This window comes from Pyxicephalus adspersus, chromosome 5, assembly GCF_032062135.1.
Source record: "Pyxicephalus adspersus chromosome 5, UCB_Pads_2.0, whole genome shotgun sequence".
Classification (NCBI taxonomy): domain Eukaryota; kingdom Metazoa; phylum Chordata; class Amphibia; order Anura; family Pyxicephalidae; genus Pyxicephalus; species Pyxicephalus adspersus.
Window position 1 is genome coordinate 60488032 of NC_092862.1, and position 21106 is coordinate 60509137.

General features: G+C 36.7%; 1 protein-coding gene across 3 annotated transcripts in view; it reads right to left on the bottom strand.

The window, feature by feature from the left end:
• JARID2 (jumonji and AT-rich interaction domain containing 2) overlaps positions 1-21106 on the bottom strand; it is a 92080-nt gene that overhangs the window by 46143 nt on the left and 24831 nt on the right. For all 3 annotated transcript variants that reach the window (XM_072411668.1, XM_072411666.1, XM_072411667.1), the window contains exons 2-3: positions 5825-5960; positions 1045-1177 (exon numbers count right to left, since the gene is read on the bottom strand). In XM_072411668.1, the coding sequence (XP_072267769.1) occupies positions 1045-1177; positions 5825-5960 (269 nt within the window). The remainder of the gene's footprint in view (positions 1-1044; positions 1178-5824; positions 5961-21106) is intronic.

The window sequence follows — 21106 nt, forward strand, 5'->3', positions numbered from 1 at the left end:
TATTCACAAATATTCCCATGCCATCCTAAATAAATTGGCCATACATTGCTCTTTTGACAAATAGTACTACCTTCTGGTGTTTTTTTTCGGTTCGGTTTTTCACCCTCACCCTCTTGCAGCCCTGTACTGTATAGAGTGGGAGGGGCAGAAGCAGCACCCAGAGCCCATCATTTCAGTTTTTCTGATGCTTCTACACTGGTGACAGGCTAGGGGCAGATCCATGACATTCAGGGCTCAGAGGAACTGATGCTGACAGTCATTTAACCAGGAAAACCAAGATACTGCCAGAAAAGAAACACTGCAGAGACTATTAGGGTACGATAAGGTCAATATGGAATCAAAATGTTTTTTATCTATTCCTGGTATATGCTAACAAACTCGGTCCCATTTTAAACCAATTTTACTCCTGTATTGTCCCCCTGCCTCACAATTTTCCTTGGCCATTTTGACTCCTAATATATAGGCTAGGTCCACTTCTGATGTAATAAGGAAGTCTCGCAGGAAAATGCCATACATCTATTATGAAATTGTGTGGACGTAGGCAAGAAATGGCTAAAACAAAAGCTAAATCAGCGCATCTGGGATAAAAAAAAGATACAATATTTAATTTAAAAAAGTCATTCAGTTTTTTTCATTTCTGTAGTAAGAGAAATTTTGGGATACAACACCACTAAGGTATCTATTCATCTACATAATCAATAGCCATAGTGACATAGTATCAGCTGGAAGTTACCCTGCATTATGTACAAAGCAGGAGACGTGACAGCATTAGACAACCTCAAGCACTGTCCCTGGGGTGAAGAGCTTGGCTAGCACTTTGTAAATTGAAACCTTCAGAAACTTGCAGTTTGTGCTGAATTAAAAAAAAATCATGTCCTGCATTAGAGGGGAATTGTGCATTGGTAAGCCTTCCTCTTCTTACACTTCTCATGTTTCTGTATATATTTTCTCTTATATAAAAAAAAACAACAATGTAGAGTTGCAAATACACATGTATAGGACAAACATTCTAGATAAAAAAATAAAGTATAAAGAACTACCAACCTTTTCCTTGCTGGCCCATCTTCTGAATCTGAAGATGTTACACTATTGGTGTTTGAAGACCCTTGAGATGTGTCATCCTTCTCAGTTTCTGAGGACTGTGCTGATCCTTTAGACTGTCCATTGAGAAGAAGACCTACAAAATTAGGAATACAAATTTATTCTTAAATAAACCTAAGCTTTGTAATGTATTGTTTGTAAAAATATGCATGCCTTACTTTCTCATTGATCTACCTATAATAACATTAGATTTACCAACATTAATTACACTAGAAAAAAGAAAAACAATTGTTTACATTAAAGTTAATTAACTGAATCCAATCTCAAGTAGTTTCAACCATTACTGTAGTCATAACACTCTGCATTAAACCAAATGTCAAGCAAAAATGTGTAACACATACATAAAAGTAAATTTATGGTGGGTCAGAAGAAACAAATATTTAAGATTTCTTTTTTGTACATTATACACAAGACCCAGGGTTCTCCCCAGGCCCTTTTAGCTGGGTGCATCACCCGGCACTTTTCAGCACCCACCCGGCTGTTTTTGGGTGGTTACTAAAGAGTTTGGTCACAATACAGGGGCTGCCACCCACCTACAATTTCTTCTCACGTGGCTTAAAAAAATTTCTGGGTTGAGCACTGAAGACCCTATCACAGTATTGTTATCTGTTCAGTGTTCTCCCCAGCCCATTTTAGCTGGGTGCACAACCCGGCACTCTGCAGTAACCACCCGGCTGTTTTTGGGTGGTTACTGAAGAGTGCCGGGTTGTGCACCCAGTCAGATACAATGGGCTGCCTCACTTGAAATGCAAGCGAATAAGGCATGTTGCCTGCTAGGTGCCACTATACTGAGGTTCATGGTAATAAAGCAGCAAATAAACCTAACTGCAAGCCAGTTTAGGTGGGAGGCATGCCAAGAGCCACAACATGGTTAGTAAACTTTTTTTCAAATACAAAATTTAACCTGAAAGTCAGCCCTCTCACTTTCTCAATTTCATCTCCATACTCACTATCATTTATTGAGGCCAACAGATGACAATGAAGATAGAAATGCAGTAGGCTATTCTTCCATCAGATATACTAACCAGTAGGAAAGGCACACAGGTAAGGAAAAAAAGGGCATCAAGGCCAAATTACTGGCTTATTAGTTAAATTGAGTATTTGCTTAATAAAGCTCCCAGAACAAGCTTGATAAAAACTGAAGTACATGGTGGCACCTGCTGATGCAAGCAACGTCTTGAGTGTCCTACTACCAACTGGCCTAACCAAAGCATATTTACTTCCAAAATCAAAAATGCAACATATTGTTTATACAGTTTACCATTTTCTGTATGAGATACATGCATTGGTTTTCTTTTTGAACTGTGGATAATTATTTAATTCTATAGATAAATAATTCGGTCCATAAATATATGGACAGAGACAACTTTTTTCTAATTTTGGTTCTGTACATTAGCACAATTAATTTTAAATGAAACAACTCATATCAGATTAAGGATGGCTTGTTTCACCTGCATGGAAAGCTCCTTTGCCCACATGTTGCTCCTTCCACATACAAGCACCCCGCCCCCAAATCTCCAAACTCCAGGCCTTTTATCTGATTAATTGATAATGACATACCAAAGGAATTGCCCACACCAGCTTATCAAATGACCTTTGAGTCAATTGTCCAATTACTTTTGAGCCCCTGAAATGAAGTGATTGTGTAAAAAAAAAAGGCTTTAGTTCCTCACATGAACACGGAATTAAAGCTGAAAGTCTGCAGTTCAATTGCATCTGGGTTGTTTTATTTAAAATGAATTGTGGTAATGTACAGAACCAAAATTAGAAAAAAAAGTTGTCTCTGTCCAAATATTTATGGACCTAACTGTATGCCTCAATGGGAAACAATTAAACTTCTCAATTTTCATTATGGGTTTATCTCAAGAAGTGGCTACCAAGTGTTCGGTATTGCAATACAACAATGTGCTAGGAAGCATCACTGCACTGACCAAACCAAATATTTGAATTCAGAATATCAAAATGATATATTACAAGGCTCCATGCAGATAGGGGAATCCTGGCACTGAGACGCATACAAGGGGTAGGATTTAATGAAACCATGCAAAAGGCTTTTTATAGCCTTTGGAACTTGATACACCTATGAAAGAGAGATAATTCCTCTAGGCATGACTAGTTCCCTTTGTTAAAACACCTAATGATATTTATGTAACCCAAATAATAAAGGATCCTGAACACTATGTAAACATCACTGAAAGGGCTACTTGGCAATAGGATTGTAACTTTAACTGCTGTCATCCAGTCTGCAAAAAAACTGATTTATTATTCACACAAGAGTAGTTAGGGCCTTTATTACCTGTATAAATTTATATTAAGATTTGAGATCAGAACATTAACCAAAAAAATGACTTTTAAAAGCCCAGCAAGTCAACCTCAGTTGTTAAAAGTTCCAAATTTAAATATCAATGTTGACAACTGGTAATCATTTACCAATAGAGCACAACAAAACAACCACAATATACTGTATTATAAAATAATAATGTAAAATATTGCCAGATTGCACAAATATCATCACAATTATGATAATAATTACAATGGTAAATGAATAGCATTAAAACGTAAAGGTGGTTTCTCTAAGATATTGAATCTTGGAGAGTATGTTCTCCATTTTGGCTTTATTTTTTTTATAATATGTTGGAATCTGTTTTGTGTTGTTTTACCCCTAAAGCTAGATTTAAATACTTTTGGAACCTGCTATGGGACGGATTTTTTTTTTATATTGGAAAATGAAAAAACTTTGGAACTGATAGGTGTACTTTTTTTTCTCATGACTATATACTTGAGCTGTAACACAGAAACCATCCCATGACCTGGGTGTTGGCAGTGCAGCATTCATGATTCTTGGTTCTCTAAACTCCTCCCATCTTGTGGGCCTACTAAACAGATGATGTGACAAAAAAAAGAAGATGCTGACCATTATATATCCTTAATATACCCCAGTTGGTGGGTTTAACATTAAACTAAAAACTTTGTGAAATAGCTACAGACTGTACAAATGTGCAGTCATGTACTTGAAAATATTGTGACCAAATGACGTTCACATATTAAAAACTATGTTCTGTAATGTCAACTTGATGGGCTTTTTTTAAAAAAGGTGACTAGCGAAAATAGATAGGAATAATCTGTGGACAGATAGCCATCAATTCAACCATTGGCTGGAAAAAAATGTTGGGAAATAAAGTCTAATTCTAATCACTAAAAAGCAATACGGAAAGTTCTCATTTGAAAAAGCTTGGTAAATTATGATTGCTGGTAAACATCTTGTCAATCTAAAAATCCGTTTTCTAAAGAATCTAAAGAAACCCACACCGACAACACAGGCCTTTGCTTTATAGCTTTAAGACTAGCTTCATCCAATCACTATCATCAGTGCTGTAAACTTGGGAACCAGACAAGTGTCTGCACTTTGTTATAGTAACCAAGGGGATTGTTTGTGGCTTCACTTTGTAATGTAATTTTGCTGGCAAGAGATCCATAAATCTTTGTATGTAAATACTGCCGAAGCCCCTGAAATAATGCATACATTCCAATGTGCTTAAATGGTAATAGGTGTTGGCAGAAGCCTTGCACTGATTTATGACTTGTAGGCCTGGTTATTTATTCTGAGCCAAAGAAGGAGGACAAATAACTTGGTTCAGAGTATTCCTCATTCTGCAAAGTGATCTCCAAGGGTAAATCAGGTCAGCAGTGGCTTTAATGGATGCAAGAACAGCGGCAAAAAATGTAATGTACTAAGCCACAATATAAATAGATATTTATTATAAAGAGCAGCACAGGATAGCAAATCTTGCATTGCAAACAGATGCCCTCTCTAGTATAATTTTATTGGGGATGCAATCAATAGCTAGAGACCTCCAAATAAATGCACAATTGTTTTATGGGTGTTGCCTACTGATGTTTTATTTGTGTTATTCGGAGCACTTTCGGAGTTTAAACATCCATGTCTGCTCCAGTTGCAGAGGTGCTCAATTTACTACACTGCATAGTAGGAAATAAAGTAGATAATATATTATACCTATAATATATTAGACACTGATAGTGTTGTTCAATGTGGACTTTATACAAAGCACACCATAGCTTCACACAAACAACACTGAAGGACAACTAGAGCAACATGAATGTTATAAAAACATAATTCTGGTTCAGAATCATTCATTTTGGGAGGGGGAAATTAGGAATCCTTATAATTAAAAATGCACAGAACCAGCAGACCTTAAATGCAAAGACTTGCCATAGTGAGATTTTGCTGGTTTTAGTGACTATACCTATCAAAAATATGTGTTGGCACTGTTGCTCCCAGACACTTGTGAAGTGGGGCAAATGGGAGGGAGGGTGTAGCTTTCTGGACAAACAAGAATAGCCTTATTTTGTATCTGTCAAAACAGCTTGGCCTTACAATGTTGCTGGATTTCGATAAACTGACAAAACCTTCAGGCTGCCAAAAAAATCCCACTTTGGTTTGACAGAAAGGCTGCTAAAACAACAACACTTTTAGTCACTAACTGGTTAAACAAGAAAAAAAGGAAGCAATGTCTGGTTTCCATGCATTTGTAGAAATACAAGACATTTCCTCTAGAAACAATCCTTTAATTTTATTTAGCTGTAACTCTAAATACTGTACTAAAATTGAAATAATTGGAGTTAGGTAGAAAGAGTTGGGTCTGAGATGCTAACTGAGAAAGATCTGTGAAATGATGTGGAAATTTGTGCATGCCCGACTCACCTTTTGGAGTTTTGAAACTCCCATTAATACAGTCATCACTCTGTCTCTTCTGAGCCGTCTTGAACTCCTTGAGAGACAGGTATAGCACCTTGCGCACCACCCTTTCTTCTGACCATGGAATACCATCACTGTCATCCTAGAAAAAAAAAAAGTCATTTTACCATTAATAAATTGCCAAGAAAAAAAATAATTATTCGTAAAACAAGCATTTATAAAAACAACTATGCAAAGCCTTAAATAAACTTACAACAATTTATAATTCTGCACCCAAATTGTTCTACTATGTCAAAGTTTACAATCAAATGTTCTAAAATTGTATTTCCCATTTACAGACTTGTTGATTATCTCGATGGTGGCTATACAAGTCAGAACTCTTTAACACTTGCTGAATGGCTCCAAATGTTGGGCCACTCAGCAGACTAAAAACTCATTACTAAGCAGAAATCTACACATAAATATGTAATGGGCAACTTGGGATGTGTACAAGCATGCATAAACAGGGCAAGTTATTGCCAAGAAGGAAGTAGACTCTACACAGGAACAAATCCACATGTTGCGAATTGTAAATGATCCATTCCCACATATAAAGAAAGGTTTGAAATCACTGCCCTGCCTGTCAGGGCAATCTGTCTGGGTTGTCACCGTTCATCTGCTGCGGTTTATACATGTACATCTTTTATAAATTCATGTAAAAATCATATGTACTAAATTTAAGTTGTGCTTAAACTTTAAAATGGAGTATGGAGTTATTATAACTATTAAGATTGTTTAATAAAAATATGCATAGTTTTCTTTCCATTGTGCGTTTTAGAATCTTGTAACCACATGTAATTGTAGGCTGGATGTTAAACACTTCAATAAATTATTTTTAACAAATATTATTTATTAAAAGTTATCAAACTATAAAAAATGTAGGTGACATAATCTGCCATGTTATATAAGCATGTAGAAAGGAAATAAAATTAAGAAAATTTTACCAAAGCCTGCAGACAGTGGGTAGGTTTTTTTTCAGAGAAAGAGGAAAATATATGAAAATATTAAAGGACTGTATGCACAGTGTTTTTCAATGCTGACTGTTACTTTCAATGCGGACACTCTGTTCAATACTTTCCAAAAAACTGGGATTTTTACACAAAGTTTACTGGTTGCATTCTTGTTACATTTGATTCAAAAGTATTGGAAACCAGAGACAAGCAGAGATCTAGCATGATGTAGGTAAAATAAGGAAATGTAAGCAAATTATGGCAGTTTAAATGTAACACTTTTTAACTATGTGTACCTTATACTACTAGATCCCAATTTGTGGTATTATACACCAAGGACTACTAGGATCTTTGGAATTCTGTGTTCCTGCTTTTCATAGTAAAACATTTATTCTGGGGTTTTAGCAGATCTTCAGGCTCCAATATTAAGTCCCAGAACTGGAGCAAGCGTATAGATTTTAATGGATAAATTACTGGTTTAGAAAGTTAGATAGAGGTTAGTGGTCGGGGATATTTTTGGAATTTTTAAAATCATTTTTAACAGCCAATGCCCCACACTGTAAACTTTCAGTGCCAAAACCCATCATACTAGGAAACAAAAAGTAAATGGAAAGGAAAAGTAAAAAGCCTTTGGTTCACTTTGTGACCCATTTACATCATTTCAATGCAGTGCAGAAGCTTTAACATGCAGTGTTTGGACAAAAGTTAAATGCACATACATTTATGAATCCAGTGCAAATCTTATCCATGCATGTTTTTAAATTGTGTTCGCACAACCAAGTAAAATATAGTGAGGTTAATACATGACCATTTTGTGCCCTTAAAGCGTACCTATACTCACAAAATTAACTTTGGATAACATAAGCCCATGTTATAATCATCTACTTTTTTTTTTCAACTTGCTTTCACCTTTAAACATTAAAAACAAATTCTGGCCACACCCCCAGGTCTCCCCATCGCCTAGGCCGTGAACTGCAATCTGGTATCCGTGGTGGGAGTGTTTCTAATCCACTCCCATTGCCCTAATTATGCAGATTTTTTTTTTCTTTCCTGGCCTGGGACTTTAATGTCACTCAAGTGCGACTGCTCCATCTGCAGCTGCTTCTTTTCAGCTTGTGAGCTCTCCGTGCAGAGGCTCCAGCTATGTAGGGAGGGGGAGGGAGGGAGGAGGAATGGGTAGAGAAGACGGAGGGAGAGAAAGAAAACGTAAACTTGCCAGTCACAAGCTGGCCACTTCTAAACACTTCAGAAATCAATATAATTTTCATGGATACAAGCTGACCCAGTCGGTGCGACCAGGGAAGACTGACATTTTAGTGCAAGTAAGTGAGAATGGATTATTAATTAAAGGACTAGTTTTTGAGTATAGTTCCTCTTTAAAAACATTTTTATGACTTAAGCCTTAAAACATACTTAATAATGTTGCTGGAAACAATACAATTAATGATCAATTCCATCTACAGTAGAATGAACAAGGGGCATATGGACAATGCAGAAGCCAGAGTCTGCACATGAATTGCATAACTAGCTCACTGGCTCACTTTCCTATTAATATACAACTTGTTTTCTAAACAAAACATAGTTACACACAGGTGCTTGCATGCTACATCTGACTCTATTACAAATGTCCCGGACCCCTTAAATTCCTGCTGAAAGCTTGAACCATCTTTTTACTTCTGATTCCAACTTCTGCTGCTCTATGCACCTCAATACTGGACCACAGTGATAGGAAGCCCTACTGAACAATGCATGGGGTTGAATCATGAGTCAAATCCTGCTAGTAGCCGTTAGAAGCTTAAGTTTTGGTGCCGCTAGGGAAACATTAGATGAAAAGTGGAATTCTTATACATTTACATTTTAGGTAAGGATATCCTAAAAGCCTTATCTACAGCCCTTTTCAGACGTAGCATAATGATAACTATTAAAAAATTGTTCACTTAGACTTAGTTACATTGGCAACGTCCAGAGAGTATATTTATTTGCTTTGAAATATTTAGGTATCTTAGTTATAGAAGGTCAAATTCCAATACACTTTTTTTTTTTTTTTTTTACAGCTGTGACTATATTTATAATTTGCCTGCTTTCCATTCAATAGGTTTCTAAATGTGCTACCTTTTAATATATCTGAATATTTATAATACTAGAAATCCATACTAAAAAATTATCCTGCAATGAATATTAAAAAAATACCCGTAATATTCCCTCTATAGTGCAACTAATACTTATATGTTGTAGTGACAGGTACAGTTTTACTTTTCACTTGAAATCGATCTAGATTTGTTCACTCAAACATTCAGAAGGCTTTTCAGCACTGTATTTCTGTGAAAAATCTATCCCACATCCCAAGTCAATGAATGCTGGAGTTTAAAATAGGTGTTTTCATTTTCTGGATTTAGTTCTACTTCAGGCGCTTCAGGAAGAGTGGTTTACAGAGATGGAAACTTTATTTTTCTTGGATTCTGTAGATGGTGGTGTTGCTTTCTCTCTACTGTAAACTAATTTTTTTCTATCTATATATTGCTATTTACCAGTTAACAGTAAGGTTTGCTTACTGAATACCCCTTCTCACACAATACACCTGTAGGGAGAAAAGTTGTACCGGTACCAACAAGTTCCCAAAAACTGTGGAGTACTTTAAATCTAGCAAGACGACACTGAAGGGCAGGATTGCATTCTCTGCAGGATTTACGCTTCTCAACATTCCACACAAAAAAGAAGGATGCCGTACCCCTGGCACAGGTGCCTCACAGGTAGAAGCCAGGGAGAAAGTAGAACATACTGTAATATTTTTATAGTATAATTATATTGACTTGTTATTTTACCCACAGGAGTTTTTTTTTTTTTTAAACAAATAGAAGTAACAGCTGCCCAAAACTCTAAAACCGGCTCTACAACCCATATGCCGAGTCCAAAATCTTTAGGTAGTAGCACTAAAAGAATTTAATCCTTAAAAAAACATACCTCTAACACACTTATTGCTATTAATATTCAAACGCAGAACTCTTTGTTCAAAAACATGTTTGGTGGTCTAGAACTAGACTCACTCACCTAGAATTACCCATGATGAGCAAAAACTGTTGCAGTTTCCAGTGTGTTTATGCCAGCTCTGTCTTCAGCTGAGTGTTACCTAGGGCAGTCGGTATGGAAATGCAGTCTGCCTATTAGTACCACTACTGCAGACTTATAGCCACCCATCAAGGCACTAAGATACTTGAATTACTGCTTGCTTAATGGCTGAGGGCTCTTGAATGCAGTACCGACAGTTTGCTGCAATGGTTTTAGTAAGGCTATGTACACATGTGCAACAATTATCATTAGAAAAACAATTAATAACGACTGATCATTGAATATGCACGTTTATTTTAAACAATCGTATTGTGCACAATTCGGTACATGCTGTAACTATATGATTGTTCAGATAAAATCCACCAATAATGTACACACACTAGATACGATAGTTTGAATGATGCAGGAAGTGACGTGTACTAGAGAAAGTGTACTGCAGAACAATCCACAATCACTGAACAACCATTTACAAAATAGATAGTGAACGATAGTCACCCAATCAGATCCGCCAGGACGGTCGTTCATTTCCAGTGACATAACTCATTCATCTGCGTCATTAGCCAGTCTTTGTGCACTTTTTTGTTAACGATTATCGTTAGTCGTTCAATCCCAACGATAATTGTTGCATGTGTGTACCTAAGCTACAAACAGCATCCTGCCACCTCCTCCCACTAATCATGATTTGCCTAGGGTTGCCTCCTAGGCAGGATGATATTTTTATCAACCAGGCCAGCAATTTAAAAAGCCGGTATTTTTAATGCTGCTCTTCATATACAATGTAAAAAAGATAGCCGATAAGAGAAACTGGACAGAATGTTATCTCTCCTGTAGAAGATCTATGCTTTTGTATCTTTTACTTACTTTGTATCTTTTCCAATACTGATCTTCTCTAAGCACTCTCAGGCTGCTGGCTTTTCCTAAAAGGTTGAATTGGCCTTCTACACAAAACTTGGCAAATCAGGTGTACCAGAAAGTAGGTTTTCTGTATAAGGTCCACATTAGCTGTTTTACTTTGAAAAATATGGTCATCATTGGAACAAATGATTATTTTTTAGGCTGTAGTAGGGGCCTGCATTGCCACACGCTTTATCAGATTCTACATACAAATCCAAGGGAGGTTTGCCGCCTGAGTGGCCCCCAACAACTTGATGTAGAACTGTTCATCACCACGTATGCAAGCAGTTTTATCTAGCCATTTTAAAATAAAAAAAGTGAAAATGTATCGCTTTGCTAGGCTTTTGCAGTCACTTACAAATCATTAAATTAAAAATTAAATTAAATTAAAAATTAAATTAAATTAAAAAAGTTCCCATCATGCTACTAAGCTACTACTTTACCATTACTGGGTGCCAACTGGCAGCTACTAAGATCCCAGAAATGGGATCTTAGTAGCTGCCAGTTGGCACCCAGTAATGGTAAACATTGCATTTTTTTTACTAATGTAAACTAAACCTAATTACACATTGATTTGACTATATACATAAGCACCGGACAGTTAGGGCATAAAGACAACAGGAAAATGGACATAATAAGGATGTTAGAGACAATAGAATGTTGAAAGAAAAAAGTATAGGAGAGCGGTAGAAAGCAGACAATTATATAGGTTCTTGAACACCTATGGCACAAACAATGTATTGCCCGTTGCTAGTCCCAGCTGCCATTTTCTTTGGAGGAGGACACGGGAGGATGCTTCCCATTTGTCTTACCTCTCCATAGAACACATTGAACACTGCCGGGTGTACACCCATTCATTCTACCACCACTGGAAAGGATCACAGAAGAAATATTCTAGCAACAGTATGTATACAGCCTAAGGAAAATATTGCTTTCATTTTTCATGTTCTTCACTTTCCTTTTAAAAATTCAGTCATGTAGTCATCGACAAATTATTATAAAAAAAAAAATAGTTATAATGGTGTGAAAAGCAAAACATGATTAAGAAAAAATCTACCAGGTGGTCCAGGCTCACAATAGTCTAAATGTAATTTTGTGTTTACTAATAGCGAACCATTGTTATTTATTTTTACCTGCCATACTGTCTACTGTATTACTTTTGATAAACCTAAGTAGCTGTCATAGGTCTCTAGAAAAGGAATTGTGAATTGTTAACAGAACGCTGTGATTACAATGTCTTAGCAAAAAAAAAAAAAAAAAAAAAAAAGCTACTTTACAGAAGCTTGTAATGTGGATTAAATACAATGGATTTTTTTCTGTGTGAGTCACTGCACAATCATATGCCAGTGCTTGAATTTACAAGTCAGCAAGTCTTTTGTAAACAGTCAGCAGGCCTCCCATGCTGTGGATTTAAATGTCTAAGTTTTCAATTGTAGGCTGTGAGAGGTTACTTTCTCCTACCTATGACTGATAAAGAAGTCTGATTCATGGCACTCAGATATCCTATCACTGCCCTCATTTTTTAATTTTTGTCTTTACTTCCACTTAGGTGATCAGAGCATAGATTTTTTTTTTTTTTTTTATTGCCTTTAGGACAAACATACCTTCTAATAATTTACCAGCAAAGATTAGAAAAAAAATTCTCTCTCACATAGTACAACAGGGTGATATCATAGGCTGTGCCAAGCTGAGCAGGAAAATCCAGGGTTAAATAGCAGTTTGCTGCCATGTTTCCCATGTACGTTGCACAGAATTGCGGACTGTCGCACATGGTAGAGAGATTAGGCTGCAGTCAAATAATATTGAAAATACGGGAGGCAGTAATTTTAATACATTGATACTACACCCCCTTCAAAACACAGACGTGTTGCATTATCTCTTTTGTTTAAGATGACAGCACAGCATTCTGACTTTGTAAACAAAAGAATTGGAGATCTGCAAAACATATGTTTCTACTTACCAAATCTCATGAATGCTTTCATTGCTCTCCAGAAACAGAGAGGGCGATTGACTGAGAGGCTTCCATTTACAAGGTCAGAACCTGCGATAATAAAACTATGATTGGGGAACGTTTTCGGCCTGACAGACACTTGGTGAGTTCAGGAATGCAATTGATTCCATGCTGTTCACAGCTCCAATGTTGCTGGACATCGATATTACTCATCACAATACAATTGATGCCTGTGTTATTCTTACATTTTACTACATCTGATCAAACATAGAAACAGGCAGCAATATTCTCATAAATATCTGTCCTCCTTATGTATGTTTATTTTGTTTTCAAAAACAGCAGGCTATGTAGAAAAGTAGTTCATTTTAACCTTGAAAAGTTGTTTGGAGCAAAACTTAGACTGCATATTCCTATTGATTACATGGAAAGGAAAATACATTTTTTTTAACAAGGAAATGTCTTGCCCTCTCCGGTAATGCAAATGTACCCTTAACATCTAAACATGAAGGTCCATAAGCATTGAAGGTCACTAAATAAAAAACCTTCTAAAATACATGTTCAATTAGTTACCATAAACACCTTAACCCCCTTGCAGAGAAGTACATATTCTAGTTCCTGTGGCTACAAATTATGCTCTATTCAGAATGTCTACATTTGTATCCACCCTGTTGTAGAGAAGTTAATAGGTACAAAAGCTGCCATATATATCTTTTGCCAGAAACCAGAAACACTTCTTTTGTTCTATTGTGTACCAAACGGCTAATATCCAACCACTTCTGGATAGAAAACTGAAATCAACTGAACAAATAAAGAAGAAAGTTTTGCCATTTGTGCCAATGGGGTAGCAAAAAAGACTGCAATTACAATATACTGTACTAGTTAGTCAAACTGCCTGGCGCAGGGATGTAAAACTCCGGCCTGCAACGTCCATTTTTTGGCCCCCAAAGGAATCCTAAACATGAATTGCAGTTGACCCGCCGCTGCATTGAAAAAGCGCCACTACAATTCCCGACATCACTCGTGTCTATAGACCAGCGGCCTCTTTGCCAATGTGTGACCCCGCATTTGACTGTTTTATAGATGCAGGAAATTGTAGTAGCGGTGCTATTTCAGTTTGGCCTGCGACTTTGTCTAAGTTTTTCATTTTGGCCCACTGTGTATTTGAGTTTGACACCCCTGGCCTAGCGAGTTAATATTCTTGGCAGGCCTGTTGGGTCAAACTCAAACCTGAGAAGAATCAAGACTTTCCTTAAGTAATGTTTCAGGAAAGTATAGGTATTTACTTATTTGATGATTGGAACTATTTTCCAAGTTGAAATAAAAATAAAAAAAATAAAATAAGGTCATTTTTACATTAACCAGGATTCAATATCAAACAGTGCAATGCAATGAAAATTGTTTCACAAAAATATCATTGCTTTCACAAACAAGCAAGAAACAAGTCAGCACCAATTAAAGGGCAAACAGAAGAAAAGATATTTTAGTCACATAATCAACATGTGGAGCTGTTATAGAGAGCAAAAGAAATAAAAGAAAAGTGAGTGTGGAGAGGGAGGGGCTGCAGCATCTGTGACAATTACAGACTCCGGAGACTGAAAGGGAAGCTGGATTCTGCACAGGGAATAAGTCTTTGTGTATATTTCCACAAGTCCAGCACAGACTGCACAGTGGGAAGGGAGGCTTTTCACACCATCATGTATACAGGTGCAGACACACAAACAATGTAGTGAAGGGAGAAAAATACAAGCGCAAAGAATGGAAACTTTGAAAGCACAATAATCTGTTCAACAAGCCATGAACTTGATCAGTGCTCTAATTAGAACAGCCATCTTGCAACACCAAACAATACGAAGTGACACAAGAGCAAGCAACAAAACAGGGACCCATGATTTAATGACCCTGAGCGTACAAGCACATGGTCACATTAAATACCAGCTAATCAGCAGGAGTAATCTGGAGACTGCTATACAGACTAAAGCTACGTACACACTTCCAATTATTATCGTTGGAAAACGAACGACGAACGTTCATGCACGATATATATGAACGATCGTATAGCACCGTTTTTTTTTTTTGCAAAAATTGTAGAGTCAGATTGTGACATGTATGGTGAGCTTAAGATATTTTACACACAAATAGCTTCCATTTTTAAAGAGAATAGGAATAACTTTAGATTTTAGTGCCTGTGCACACCATTCTCTTGTGACCAGGCATAGTGGTCAAGCAGAACACCACAATGCATTTGTGTTGTTCGTAATTTAAACTTTGACAAGCTGTATGCAGTATGTGTTGATGGAACGGCAAAATTGACTGACTTCAACCTTATGGCAGCTGTTATTTTATAATAATATTAATTTTCATAAATACCAAAATCACAATCTGAAGTAAGATGCCAAACCACATTTTCTTTTTTACTACAATATGAAGGTATTTTTAAATTTCAAATCTAACAAAATGGCAGCAACAACATTTGCCTAGGTAAAAGCATTAAATACAAAGTGTTTTTTTTTTTTTTGAAAGACAGGCTTATGAGAAACGTGCTTCCTCTTTATTTTTTCACAGAAGACAATCGGTGCCAGGGCCCAGAGTCATATGATCACGGGCAGCAGCAATGGGGAGCTACAGAGACAGCATGTCTAGTGTAAAAGTAATGTCCTTCTAGAACATAAAGAGGAAAAAGTATCCATCTTTCTTCCAGAGGAAATGCATGCTTTGGAGCCGTGAATATTGGACCGATTAGGTCCATTCACTATTGTTCATTTGACAGGTGGCAGGATGAAGCAGCATTTCTATGCAGTTTTCTGCACACTCAATGCAGCGCCCAAGGGCAGTATGCCAACTCTGCCCCTTACACCCACTTGAATGTATTTTAGGCTTTTGTTAATGCCTCAAGCCTAGTTTATGTTTTTTTCTTGTTTTTGTTTTCTTTTTTTGTACTAGCTTTAAAAAATGCCTATGCAAGCAGTTGCCAATGCCTGTATAAGCGTTTGCAAATACCTGCAAAAAACAGGCACTTTTGCCTGAAAATTATCCTTTTTGCCTGAAAATTATCCTTTTTGCCAAACTGTAAAGAAGGCATTCAGGAGAGTTTACACAGAACTTTTATTTTGTTAGGAGACAACATATTATGCAGCTCTGTACAATAAATAGGGACTGCAGATGACAAACCTTGTTTGGTAATCCAGCAGCCTCCTGCAACACCTTTGTTACATATCCTAGGAAGCTGCTTGATTCTATGGTAAACAGGGCATCTCACACATGAGCATAGCAAGATTGTCGTAGGGTTATTTACATTTGCAGAATGCTGCCAAATAATGTGGCAGTGACATCTGGCACTACTGCAAGCATCATCAGGAGCGAGGGAAGAAAAAAAGAAGATGGCGATGCACAAGTAAAAGCAGTGGACATAAAATGCAATGTCTGGTAAAGGTAGGAAACAAGCTAAATGGAGTGAGGAGAAAAGTTTTAGCAAGTGGGTGCAGCTCTACAGAAAGTAATTGCTTATAGCCATGTGTGTGGCAAGAAGTTATAAGTGGGGAAGCCTAATTAGTAGGTAATTGGAGGAGCAGAGGGAGCAGCTAGGAGAGTATTTTTGTATTCGCTCAGAAATGTAGGTGGAACAAGAGCTGTGGAGTGACAACTGCAGTTCCTGACAATTGTGTCTAAAGTAAAACTCCTGTTTAAACCTTTTCAGAGTGGGAAAAGTGCTGGAATCTCTGATGGTTTTACGGTTGTCTGTGTCACCACTGGAGAGATGAACCTTCACCATTTGTCCAACATTTTACAGTAGTCACCCAGAGAGTATAAAGGATATCCTACCCAGAATGTGTCAAGAGTGATCTCTCCTTTAATTTTGAGGTATTATATGATATTTATTGCAGGCAACATAGGCAGCCCTAGAGAACCCGTTGTTGTGCTATATTTTCTAACATCAATGCAGGCACTAACCCCATATAAATCTATTAACCTATATGTATATATTTATGCTGGTTGCTACAGAGCTCCACAGATAATAGAGATGTAAGCACCCATTTACTGCCACAGAAAATACTCTGTCCTTCTCCATGTCCTTCTGGAAACCTCACCATGCATAGAGGAATATTTCTGCAGTGTCATGAAGACTGTGAATGGTCCTGTGGAATTCAATGCAGAATGGTCTGCCAAAACAATTCATTATGATATGATTGGTTAGGATGTGAATGATAGCTGTTACAGCAAACAATTTCAATAATGGCATCTATGACAGTAACTATGCATTAAAAATATTTGCAGTAAATAAAGTTTTAAAGTGTTTCCAATCCTGTAAGACATGTTTGCTAATCACTTTTATAATACAATTCTGTAAAGCTGTTTGTACTAGTTAGGCAGTTGTCATATTTCACTCGTCACTCCTTCCCTTTACTGCCACCATGAAGAGCCAAATATCATAAAAAAATAATACTATAAAAGAGGATGTATTTAAAACCAGTACTGTATGTGACCCCTGCACACCAGTTTCTGAGGTTTATGGGGCACGGGTCATTCAAAGGAACCTGTATGTTCCTCATACTAAGCACTTTACATCTGACAGCAATCAACAACCCCAGCTTATTGTGATACGGTTTGCTTAAAAATTGAGTGTTTAAAACAAAAGTAAGTATCAGTTTTTCAACTGTTAATCAGAGACTGAAATTTTGTTTAGTTTATTCATGTGATAAACCAGTATAAGCTTTTACTGTATTGCTATGAAAGGAAACGAGAAGTCCTGGTTTTACCATAAACAATGCAACCTATTGGCCCACTTAATCTTATACATTTTTCTAGTTAGAATACTGCAATATGGGAAGTTCTGATTTCTGTTACAGGAAAAAAAACATGTAAGCAGTCTTGCAATGCAAAGAAGTTCAATGTTTTTCCCTCTGCCCTATGTTTCACTGTCTACTGCTATCCCTTTGATGTTCACTCTGAAGTCAGATGCTAGAATTTAGCATGACTGATCATATTCTCCATGCACTCAAAAACCCCTTTATACAGTCACTTAGAAACCTAGAATACATTGTAAGGTATTTGGAATACTTGTAGCAGCTAATATTTTTTTATTTGTTTTCAGTTTCTAACCATTTCTTTTTTACTTTTTCTGATTTTCCCAGGACAAGGTGGAAGGTTTTTGTCACTTTGAAAAAAACTTTTTTAAAATCTCCTGAGGACAAGGGCAGTGATAAAAGCTTTAGAGAGTTGCCCTGGGAATCCTTGTCATGCATGGATTTAGGTTTGGTGTAAAACATAGGAATAAATATAACTGTTTAACAAAGCTGGTGGACACTGTCACTAGGGAAGGTCCTAGAAATATAAAATATTTAGTTCTTTAGTCCTAAATGTTTTTTTTTCAGCCAACCAGCTTAGATAAATAGGAAAATAAGATTTTAAATGCTGTAGATGTACACCAAAAGGAATCAAGTCTAGTAAATATCCTGGCAAACAAAAATTGTTTTTACAGAAATGTTGTTTTATAAAGAGAACTTGTATTTTAAAAAAACAAAACAAAACAGTATTAGCTTCCGATACCACCAAATGCTGCTTTTGCTGTAAAGAATGGCATTTTCCTGAACAGTACATCTGCAGTACAGTTTATTTATAGAACTGATCCTTCTTAGCAACACAAGCGCTTTTTTTAAAGAAACCTAAAATAAAACCAGTTTCCTAAAACAAGGGTAATTATGCTAAAAGCAAATATTTGGCTGCTCTGGGCCTTTTGTAAACTAAAGTTTCCTCTTTGTGGTGATTTAATAAGGTAGTGCTTGTCAATCAAGTGGTCTGTCTGTCAGGAGCCCACCCAGCCTCTGTCACGAGGCCAGTAAAACACAGAGGTTAGGCAGCTGGGGAAGCTGTTTTGGCCGGTTCATTAAAAATGTTAAAACAATACAAAATATATGTTACAGTGATTCCTAGGATTCATACGGAGACCACATTCTACAACCATTTTCCAGACAAATCAAGTGGATCTAAAGAATCTTTGCTGGCCATTAGGGAGCAAACTCTTTCAGTTTTGGAAACCCAAAGTGCCAGCATTTACTGCCAATAATGGGTTTTCATTCCAAAATAGATTTATCACATTGGTCAGCTTGCTCTGCCTGCCTTAAGTAAAGGTTCAGGCTTGCTCATAGGTGTTTTTCATTCAGAACCTACAAAAAAATGCATATTGCTAAATAGTGCAATAGTGAAGTCTGTGTGCATTACATTGTAGCAGCTAGCAGGTTTTAATTAAGCCCCAGTATATATCTGGAAGCTTGTTGAAAGTCTGTAAAAAAATATATAGTGTTTACAGTGACAGTAATTATTCCAATTATAATTTGAGTATAACCTGCATGTCCAGGCATTACTTAAAATTATCAACACTACTTCCAACTTTTTTTGTCTTTTACCTTGTCCCAGTAGCAAAAAATAGCTTTTAGCCTGCTCTGTGATACCAGGTTTGTTAAATTCTTGCACAGACAGCTACTGGAAGCTCAGATCTTATTGGCACAGACATGTCTCTCAGAGCTACATCTCCCAAGAGCTCTTTCCCTAAACACAGAGTGTGAGCAGACTCTTTATAAAGTTAGGGGAGCAGCACTGTTTTGCTTGCAATGTATGCATGTGGCGAGGGACACAGGAGAGAGGGAAAAGGCAGAGTTCTGTAGTCTGGTCCTCACCAACACAGCTTGTTGCAGACATCAGCAAGTCTCTTCACCCTGTCACTTTGACACTGGGCTACCCAGTCCCTCTCTACCATTATATGCCCCACCACAAGAGAGGGAGTGAGAGGTACCATGCAAAGCACTGGCCTAGGTATGGAGAACAAAGATCTCCTTATAGTGATTTGGCTCTGGGTACATTACAGGGAACTAAGGGGGAGTTCAGCATTTTCGGAACTTTAATGCATGTGACACTTCTGTATATTAAACACCAAAAATTCTCAATATCTTAGTCTTGGGATTTGCATGTGACGGACATTATCCCTGCTTTTCATTTGCACAACATTGTTTAGAATTTAAAATATTTCTGCAGGAAATCTATATGTAGAATGTGGTAGAACTTTACATTCTGTAATAAATTATATGAACACTAAACTCAAGTTTATTATTAAACCAGGTAAGTAAAATACACACATTTAGATATCATGTTGCATGCATGCTTATAGGTAAAACAAATATTATCCTAAGATAAGATAAGTTCAACATCTAATACGTTTTTAACTTGCAAAGAAGCACTTATTCTTCAAAAAAAAGTAAAAATGCTGTAAAAAAAAATCTTTACAATAATTACAAAAAGTGTCCACAAAACGGGAAAAAAAAAAAGGATCTTGAAAAAAGTTTGTCAAACACTGGTGATATGCATGAAAGTTCAATTAGAAAGTGGCAGAAGTGAGACCCTCATGGATCAAAAAGTCTGTTTAGATCTGAGCTTTAGAGGGCATGGTGTAAAGCAGGCTAAAGAATAAAATTTAGTTTCTTTTTAAAAAAAAATAAATGTAAAGACTTGCTAGGTTAACATTTGCGGAGAGGTTACGGTGCGTTGCAAATGACTGGAAAGCTACAAGCTGCTGGAAGCTACACTGGATCACACAATTCAGAGTAAGGTCCAAATCTGTGCTAAATTACCTTTGTCACTTTATATTCCATGAATTAATGTATCAGTTTGCTTGGAGTCACATCTGAACTTTATCAATAATTTTAATAAATTGAAAATTATAATGAATGTTGAAAATGGGTAGCACAGAGGTAAGTACTCTGGCCTTTGCAATGCTATGTCGGCCAGGACACTATCTGCATGGAGTTTGAAGGTTCTCCCCGTATTTGCGTAGGTTTCCTCCAGGTACTCCGGTTTCCTCCCACATCCCAAAAACATGCAGTTAGGTTATTTGGCTTCCCGCAAAATTGACCTTAGACTGTAATAAAGACAAATGACTGAGGCCCTACCTCAGACATTAGATTGTGAGCTCCTTTGTTGGACAGTTAGTGACATGACTTTGTAAAGCGCTGCATAATATGATGGCGCAATATAAATACTTTGTAATAATAATAATAATAATAATAATGACATCTAAAATCTATTCCAATCTATTACAAAATATATTACTACACCATTTCTCAAACTAATTTGAATAAATATTATATAATTAAATTAAAATAAATATACATAAACATCGGATCATAGTATAGTAAAAAAATGTGAGATCTGCTAAGTGGCGTATTTCAGTAAGTGGTATAATGCTCCGTAATAATCTCAAGTGACCAGCCAGATTTCATACCTAAATATTACAACTGTTACATTGAGGGAGGCATAACAATAACATTATAAAAAATAGTGAGATTAAACCATTTATGTGTATGTACAATAAAAACAAGACAGCACACTCAGCACTGCAGT